The sequence below is a fragment of the Lepisosteus platostomus genome, chromosome 9 (assembly GCF_059453375.1).
Source record: "Lepisosteus platostomus isolate fLepPlt1 chromosome 9, fLepPlt1.hap1, whole genome shotgun sequence".
NCBI lineage: Eukaryota > Metazoa > Chordata > Actinopteri > Semionotiformes > Lepisosteidae > Lepisosteus > Lepisosteus platostomus.
The window spans coordinates 6,673,799-6,683,561 of record NC_142619.1 but is presented as its reverse complement, the minus strand read 5'-3'; the positions used below and the strand labels follow the sequence as shown (position 1 = coordinate 6,683,561).

The window sequence follows — 9,763 nt, the reverse complement described above, 5'->3', positions numbered from 1 at the left end:
AAAGAAATGAAATGTAATCATTTTAAAAGTAACCTCAAATTCTGAAAATTTTAAGCAAATAAAAATGATGACATTTAAATGAATTATAATTGAATAAAAACATATAAAATAATAACACGTAAGCAGTCTGTAAAACTGCTCAAACTAAAAATAAAAAATCAACCTCATTCATAATCTTTTCTGGTTTTCAAAACAAAATCATGATTCATTAAACAATACATTACAGTGTTTGATTTTAATACCCAGTACCAGTGATGAAATGTTTTCATTATTAAATTTTCCTGTCAACAACAATAAAACTGTCAATAAATCATTATACAACAACCTTCAAAATACAATCACTGATTTAATAACACAGTCGTAAAACATATTTTTATGGTTCATACTGTATATTGTATGATAGTGTATAACTTAAGAAAGAAAATCAAAAGATAATACCACTTGAATTATTATTTCAATAAACAAAGCCAAAATCTTTATATTTTCATGATCTTTTATGGGGTATGTATTTTAGGACCATGTGCTCATGGGTTTGAATTTCAGCCAAAAGGTACGTAAGATACAGAACTTCTCTACTCTAGAGGCATAGTCATTTCTAAGATCTTTTGAAATAACAACATAAAAGACACCAAAAATTAAAACATTGACAAAAAACATATGCAGATTTCAAAGATGGTCTTAAATGAGATAGGTGTCACAATTGTATGTAGAGTACACAGGTGATACAGTGTTTTCAATGACTTCCCCACAATCCCTTCAAAGTATAACATTTTTGAAGACTTTTAGACTTGAAATTTGTAATTTAATGTATTATGCATATCGAAATCCTACATCTGTACATACATCCCATAGTGTATTAAATTGAAAAGTAAGATAAACTGCTCAGTCATATACACAATACGGCAAATGACTCAATTTCCTTCTGCGTCTGAAAGGTCTGGATAACTTTCCGTTGCATCACATCATTGCTGTAAGTTCCGTTATGCCAAGGCTATATAATCTGAGAGAGAGCCGTCTCTGAATTATCCACCTCGACTACACTACATCTGCAGACTTCAGACTGCTTGTGAGGATACAATCACCTAACGATGCCGGAACAAACAGAGCTTATTCACAGCTTCAAGGGCATTCCCTTCTCAACCACGGTCTCCACAGAGCTGCTCCAAGCCCTGGACACGTTTGAGGCCAGAGAAGATGATGTAGTCTTAGTGTCCTATCCAAAATCAGGTAAGAACATTCCTCTCCAGAGCATGGGTTTTCTGAAAACTTTCTTTCTGTCTCCCACATTTATGTGGTTTTTGAAACCTGACAGCTTGATTTCACACGTGATCTTTTGGCTTCTCCCAGGCACCCATTGGCTGACAGAGATCATGAAGAACCTGTACCACTGCAACAGCGACAACAACGCAACAGGCCAGGTGACCCTGACTTCAGCTCTTGAGTTTGGAGATCTCTCCAAATTTGACGAGCTGAGGAACCTGCCCAGCAAGAGACTCATCCCCACACACCTCAGCCATGACATGATCCCTGTGCAGTTCAAAACAAAGAAATGCAAGGTAGGCACTGGCAACCTCCAGTACACTTCTCAACTCTTAAAGATTAGTTGACAATGACTGGGCGTTTATTAGTCCTATACATGACGTTCCTAAAAGTTGTGATTAAATAATGAAGTATGTCTAAATTTACCTTTGTTTTCTTTGCAGATGATTTATGTGATCAGGAATCCCAAAGACACTGCAGTTTCAATGTTTCACTACTACCAACAAAACCCTCTTCTGCCCAAGATTGAGAAGTGGTCAACCTTTTTGGACATGTTCTTGAAAGGAGAAGGTAAGCATATTGTTCAGCCTTGCTTCGTGTTCGGTACAGATTTGTAAACAATAAGATACATTCCACTTTCTTAGAATTATGCTACTACTGGTTCATGATGCTGGAAACGTTTCTTCCATTGTATTCATTCAAGAACTTTGATTAGAAATAATCCCACTTCTTAGTCACAGTCTGGATACCAAACTATATGGAAACTGGAGTAAAACAATCATGTCTAACAAACGGCAACATCACATTTCCAATTAGGACTAACATTTCTTTCTTTCTATTGCAGTGGTCTATGGATCTTGGATTGATCATGTCCAGAGCTGGGAGAAGAATCAACATGATGAAAATACACTTTTTCTGTACTACGAGTCCATGAAGAAGGTGAGTTTCTAAAACATATAAAGTAAACAGTGATGTCAACAATATTCCATGGAATTGTATTTGAAACCGAGAACAGGAGACACTTCTTTACTCAAAGGGCAGTGGGAGCATGGAACAAGCTACCAAGCCATGTTGTCAAAGCTGATACACTGACTTCTTCTTTAAAACAGCTGGACTAGATTCTTGCATCCCTGAACTACTAATAATGAAGCCAAATGGCCTCTTCTCACATCTAACAGGGGCTTCTGTTTTTACTCCTAAAAGGTGTAAACAGGTGTAAATGATAGTTGTGAATTGTTCACATGATAGTTGTAACTAAATGACTAAATAAACTGTCATTTTGTGTTTCACAGGACCTCCCAAAATACGTCAAGGAGATCAGTTCATTTTTGAACATCAGCGTCTCCGAAGATCAAATCAATGAGATCGTGAAGAAATCCTCCTTCAGCGAAATGAAAGAAAAGGCACAGAAGGAGAAAGTCGACACAAAGCACACAGTTTGCGCACTGACATCTGATAAGAAGCTGATCTTCAGGAAAGGTGAGGCCTTCATTTCAAATGCCAATATTTCAGACAGTATATTGAAAAGCAGAATTGTTGGATATCAAATGGGTACAACCTGCATTTCCAGCCTCTTGTAGCTATTTACAGAAAACACAAGGGACACATTAACCCATCCATAATTCAATCTGTTATACAATGCTGGTTTGTTGTTATTTCAACAGGGTGTAAATGAATCTGCAGGGCAAAGTATTTCTCAAGAGTATTTCCAGTATGAAACGTCATAAGAAAAGTTCTTTTTTCATTCATGTAGTAAGAATGTTTCTCAAGACTACCAGAATCACTAAAAAGAAGAGACCAGTCTTACTTTAAAGACATCAGATTGTGTAAATGCACATCACATACGTCATGAAATTGTGTTTTCTAACTTGCCATTCTCTTTCAATGTGTAGGTGCTGTGGGTGACTGGAAGAATCATTTTACCTCCAAGCAGAACTTCCAGTTTGAAGCACTGTTTAAGGACAAGATCAACTCCAGTGAATTAGCAAGACAAGCTGAATATGAGTGTTAGCAAGGAAGGGATGAAGTATGCTGTGAAATACGATCTCATCCCTTTTGTATTCATTATCACCAGCATATTCTGTCCCTTCATAAAACTGACAGTTACTTTTGGTATGAATAGAATTTCTTAAAGCACTAGAAATACTCTGTAATTTATTTTCCCATAAAAGTGACTTTTCACATTTGTTGTTCAAAGTTCTGTAAAGGAAATATACTGATACTGAAATGAATGTGTACAGGATATTTATGTTAGATATAAATAACATTATTTATTTAATATTTTAATATATTTAAAAACTGTGCATTTCTCTGTGTTTTTGTAAATGTACGTGACATTTTGTTATTTGCAATTAATAAATGATCATTTTGGCTAAGACTCCATGTTTTTCTTCTTCACTCAGATTGAGGTGTAGGAGCTTTATGTCTGCTGGTGGAATCTGTGCTTCTTAAACTTCAGAGTCAGTACTTTGATCCAATTCGAATATCGATGAAACAAGCCAACAGCTATAAAGTTGGGGTGTATTTAATACCTTGGAGATAACTCACCTGGCTGAAAAAAACGAAATGGAATAATTTAAAAAGGAACTCTCCATTTGACCTTTTTTGCAGGTGAAAATATTTATAGTTATACAGGATGTCTTATAAATTCATGAATATTATTAAATGTTAATTATTACATAACCAGCCAGTAAAACTGCTGAAAAGAAAAAAAATAAATCAATTTAAAAAACTACAACTTTTTTCATTTCAAAACAATACATTACAGCATTTGAGTTAAATTGTCTTAATCAGTAATGAAATATCTTCTTTGATGAGTTTCAGTTGAACAACCAAAAACCATTCATAAATAAATAATAATTAAAAACTCTTCACAGTGCTGCATATCCCCGTTTTATTAAACCAGTTTTTAAGCACTTTTTTTGTTTATACGGTGATAAAGTATAAACTAACATGGGAAATTAAAAATGTATGAATTCACCAGAAAACAAAACCAAAATATAGCACATTTCCAAAATAAAATTCGGAACTAAAAAATTCGTTTTCAGATTCCATTTGGGAAAAATAAGCACATGATGTCAAAATATTTCTATGGGCTGCTGCTTCACTGATTTTCTCACTCGATAATTATTCTTCTACTGATCCCCAAATGTTGTTCATATCTTAACACATGACATTGGACCTGTTTAAATTACAGTTTAACCCCAACATTTCTCGAGTTCTTGAGTATTTGGGTGGGTAAATTACAATTTAATGTTTCAGATTTCCTTATCTATTAAAATATCCTAAATAGTTTTAGAATGGAAGTCTGAAGAAATGCCTAATCATGCACTCAATAATTACACAGTTTTCTTCCTTTTGTGTCTGGATAATTTTTCCTTGTGTGACGACAGTTAATCTAAGTTCCCTTATTTTCTATTTAAATGATTAAAATTATTTTCTTTATTAAATTGATCTGTATTTCAATTCTAATGTCAATGAAATAAGCATGCAAAGATAAAAATGTAGTGTACTTCATACTTTAGTGACAAGTCATCTGGCTAAAGAAATGAAATGTAATCATTTTAAAAGTAACCTCAAATTCTGAAAATTTTAAGCAAATAAAAATGATGACATTTAAATGAATTATAATTGAATAAAAACATATAAAATAATAACACGTAAGCAGTCTGTAAAACTGCTCAAACTAAAAATAAAAAATCAACCTCATTCATAATCTTTTCTGGTTTTCAAAACAAAATCATGATTCATTAAACAATACATTACAGTGTTTGATTTTAATACCCAGTACCAGTGATGAAATGTTTTCATTATTAAATTTTCCTGTCAACAACAATAAAACTGTCAATAAATCATTATACAACAACCTTCAAAATACAATCACTGATTTAATAACACAGTCGTAAAACATATTTTTATGGTTCATACTGTATATTGTATGATAGTGTATAACTTAAGAAAGAAAATCAAAAGATAATACCACTTGAATTATTATTTCAATAAACAAAGCCAAAATCTTTATATTTTCATGATCTTTTATGGGGTATGTATTTTAGGACCATGTGCTCATGGGTTTGAATTTCAGCCAAAAGGTACGTAAGATACAGAACTTCTCTACTCTAGAGGCATAGTCATTTCTAAGATCTTTTGAAATAACAACATAAAAGACACCAAAAATTAAAACATTGACAAAAAACATATGCAGATTTCAAAGATGGTCTTAAATGAGATAGGTGTCACAATTGTATGTAGAGTACACAGGTGATACAGTGTTTTCAATGACTTCCCCACAATCCCTTCAAAGTATAACATTTTTGAAGACTTTTAGACTTGAAATTTGTAATTTAATGTATTATGCATATCGAAATCCTACATCTGTACATACATCCCATAGTGTATTAAATTGAAAAGTAAGATAAACTGCTCAGTCATATACACAATACGGCAAATGACTCAATTTCCTTCTGCGTCTGAAAGGTCTGGATAACTTTCCGTTGCATCACATCATTGCTGTAAGTTCCGTTATGCCAAGGCTATATAATCTGAGAGAGAGCCGTCTCTGAATTATCCACCTCGACTACACTACATCTGCAGACTTCAGACTGCTTGTGAGGATACAATCACCTAACGATGCCGGAACAAACAGAGCTTATTCACAGCTTCAAGGGCATTCCCTTCTCAACCACGGTCTCCACAGAGCTGCTCCAAGCCCTGGACACGTTTGAGGCCAGAGAAGATGATGTAGTCTTAGTGTCCTATCCAAAATCAGGTAAGAACATTCCTCTCCAGAGCATGGGTTTTCTGAAAACTTTCTTTCTGTCTCCCACATTTATGTGGTTTTTGAAACCTGACAGCTTGATTTCACACGTGATCTTTTGGCTTCTCCCAGGCACCCATTGGCTGACAGAGATCATGAAGAACCTGTACCACTGCAACAGCGACAACAACGCAACAGGCCAGGTGACCCTGACTTCAGCTCTTGAGTTTGGAGATCTCTCCAAATTTGACGAGCTGAGGAACCTGCCCAGCAAGAGACTCATCCCCACACACCTCAGCCATGACATGATCCCTGTGCAGTTCAAAACAAAGAAATGCAAGGTAGGCACTGGCAACCTCCAGTAGACTTCTCAACTCTTAAAGATTAGTTGACAATGACTGGGCGTTTATTAGTCCTATACATGACGTTCCTAAAAGTTGTGATTAAATAATGAAGTATGTCTAAATTTACCTTTGTTTTCTTTGCAGATGATTTATGTGATCAGGAATCCCAAAGACACTGCAGTTTCAATGTTTCACTACTACCAACAAAACCCTCTTCTGCCCAAGATTGAGAAGTGGTCAACCTTTTTGGACATGTTCTTGAAAGGAGAAGGTAAGCATATTGTTCAGCCTTGCTTCGTGTTCGGTACAGATTTGTAAACAATAAGATACATTCCACTTTCTTAGAATTATGCTACTACTGGTTCATGATGCTGGAAACGTTTCTTCCATTGTATTCATTCAAGAACTTTGATTAGAAATAATCCCACTTCTTAGTCACAGTCTGGATACCAAACTATATGGAAACTGGAGTAAAACAATCATGTCTAACAAACGGCAACATCACATTTCCAATTAGGACTAACATTTCTTTCTTTCTATTGCAGTGGTCTATGGATCTTGGATTGATCATGTCCAGAGCTGGGAGAAGAATCAACATGATGAAAATACACTTTTTCTATACTACGAGTCCATGAAGAAGGTGAGTTTCTAAAACATATAAAGTAAACAGTGATGTCAACATTATTCCATGGAATTGTATTTGAAACTGAGAACAGGAGACACTTCTTTACTCAAAGGGCAGTGGGAGCATGGAACAAGCTACCAAGCCATATTGTCAAAGCTGATACACTGGCTTCTTCTTTAAAACAGCTGGACTAGATTCTTGCATCCCTGAACTACTAATAAGGAAGCCAAATGGCCTCACTTCTAACAGGGGCTTCTGTTTTTACTCCTAAAAGGTGTAAACAGGTGTAAATGATAGTTGTGAATTGTTCACATGATAGTTGTAACTAAATGACTAAATAAACTGTCATTTTGTGTTTCACAGGACCTCCCAAAATACGTCAAGGAGATCAGTTCATTTTTGAACATCAGCGTCTCCGAAGATCAAATCAATGAGATCGTGAAGAAATCCTCCTTCAGCGAAATGAAAGAAAAGGCACAGAAGGAGAAAGTCGACACAAAGCACACAGTTTGCGCACTGACATCTGATAAGAAGCTGATCTTCAGGAAAGGTGAGGCCTTCATTTCAAATGCCAATATTTCAGACAGTATATTGAAAAGCAGAATTGTTGGATATCAAATTGGTACAACCTGCATTTCCAGCCTCTTGTAGCTATTTACAGAAAACACAAGGGACACATTAACCCATCCATAATTCAATCTGTTATACAATGCTAGTTTGTTGTTATTTCAACAGGGTGTAAATGAATCTGCAGGGCAAAGTATTTCTCAAGAGTATTTCCAGTATGAAACGTCATAAGAAAAGTTCTTTTTTCATTCATGTAGTAAGAATGTTTCTCAAGACTACCAGAATCACTAAAAAGAAGAGACCAGTCTTACTTTAAAGACATCAGATTGTGTAAATGCACATCACATACGTCATGAAATTGTGTTTTCTAACTTGCCATTCTCTTTCAATGTGTAGGTGCTGTGGGTGACTGGAAGAATCATTTTACCTCCAAGCAGAACTTCCAGTTTGAAGCACTGTTTAAGGACAAGATCAACTCCAGTGAATTAGCAAGACAAGCTGAATATGAGTGTTAGCAAGGAAGGGATGAAGTATGCTGTGAAATACGATCTCATCCCTTTTGTATTCATTATCACCAGCATATTCTGTCCCTTCATAAAACTGACAGTTACTTTTGGTATGAATAGAATTTCTTAAAGCACTAGAAATACTCTGTAATTTATTTTCCCATAAAAGTGACTTTTCACATTTGTTGTTCAAAGTTCTGTAAAGGAAATATACTGATACTGAAATGAATGTGTACAGGATATTTATGTTAGATATAAATAACATTATTTATTTAATATTTTAATATATTTAAAAACTGTGCATTTCTCTGTGTTTTTGTAAATGTACGTGACATTTTGTTATTTGCAATTAATAAATGATCATTTTGGCTAAGACTCCATGTTTTTCTTCTTCACTCAGATTGAGGTGTAGGAGCTTTATGTCTGCTGGTGGAATCTGTGCTTCTTAAACTTCAGAGTCAGTACTTTGATCCAATTCGAATATCGATGAAACAAGCCAACAGCTATAAAGTTGGGGTGTATTTAATACCTTGGAGATAACTCACCTGGCTGAAAAAAACGAAATGGAATTATTTAAAAAGGAACTCTCCATTTGACCTTTTTTGCAGGTGAAAATATTTATAGTTATACAGGATGTCTTATAAATTCATGAATATTATTAAATGTTAATTATTACATAACCAGCCAGTAAAACTGCTGAAAAGAAAAAAAAATAAATCAATTTAAAAAACTACAACTTTTTTCATTTCAAAACAATACATTACAGCATTTGAGTTAAATTGTCTTAATCAGTAATGAAATATCTTCTTTGATGAGTTTCAGTTGAACAACCAAAAACCATTAATAAATAAATAATAATTAAAAACTCTTCACAGTGCTGCATATCCCCGTTTTATTAAACCAGTTTTTAAGCACTTCTTTTGTTTATACGGTGATAAAGTATAAACTAACATGGGAAATTAAAAATGTATGAATTCACCAGAAAACAAAACCAAAATATAGCACATTTCCAAAATAAAATTCGGAACTAAAAAATTCGTTTTCAGATTCCATTTGGGAAAAATAAGCACATGATGTCAAAATATTTCTATGGGCTGCTGCTTCACTGATTTTCTCACTCGATAATTATTCTTCTACTGATCCCCAAATGTTGTTCATATCTTAACACATGACATTGGACCTGTTTAAATTACAGTTTAACCCCAACATTTCTCGAGTTCTTGAGTATTTGGGTGGGAAAATTACAATTTAATGTTTCAGATTTCCTTATCTATTAAAATATCCTAAATAGTTTTAGAACGGAAGTCTGAAGAAATGCCTAATCATGCACTCAATAATTACACAGTTTTCTTCCTTTTGTGTCTGGATAATTTTTCCTTGTGTGACGACAGTTAATCTAAGTTCCCTTATTTTCTATTTAAATGATTAAAATTATTTTCTTTATTAAATTGATCTGTATTTCAATTCTAATGTCAATGAAATAAGCATGCAAAGATAAAAATGTAGTGTACTTCATACTTTAGTGACAAGTCATCTGGCTAAAGAAATGAAATGTAATCATTTTAAAAGTAACCTCAAATTCTGAAAATTTTAAGCAAATAAAAATGATGACATTTAAATGAATTATAATTGAATAAAAACATATAAAATAATAACACGTAAGCAGTCTGTAAAACTGCTCAAACTAAAAATAAAAAATCAACCT

The 9,763-nt window shown here is 33.9% G+C and overlaps 2 protein-coding genes across 2 annotated transcripts; both read left to right on the top strand.

The window, feature by feature from the left end:
- The first annotated feature begins 1,012 nt into the window (after positions 1–1,012).
- Positions 1,013–3,637, top strand: LOC148654470 (sulfotransferase 6B1-like). The gene is made up of 6 exons (XM_088646708.1): positions 1,013–1,227; positions 1,348–1,556; positions 1,704–1,830; positions 2,105–2,199; positions 2,553–2,739; positions 3,153–3,637. The coding sequence occupies exons 1-6, from the start codon at positions 1,089–1,091 to the stop codon at positions 3,269–3,271; spliced, it is 876 nt and encodes a 291-aa protein (XP_088502834.1). The 5' UTR covers positions 1,013–1,088; the 3' UTR covers positions 3,272–3,637.
- Positions 3,638–5,811: 2,174 nt separating this feature from the next.
- LOC148654469 (sulfotransferase 6B1-like) lies at positions 5,812–8,433 on the top strand. Its single transcript, XM_088646707.1, has 6 exons — positions 5,812–6,028; positions 6,149–6,357; positions 6,505–6,631; positions 6,906–7,000; positions 7,349–7,535; positions 7,949–8,433. The coding sequence occupies exons 1-6, from the start codon at positions 5,890–5,892 to the stop codon at positions 8,065–8,067; spliced, it is 876 nt and encodes a 291-aa protein (XP_088502833.1). The 5' UTR covers positions 5,812–5,889; the 3' UTR covers positions 8,068–8,433.
- Positions 8,434–9,763: the final 1,330 nt, after the last annotated feature.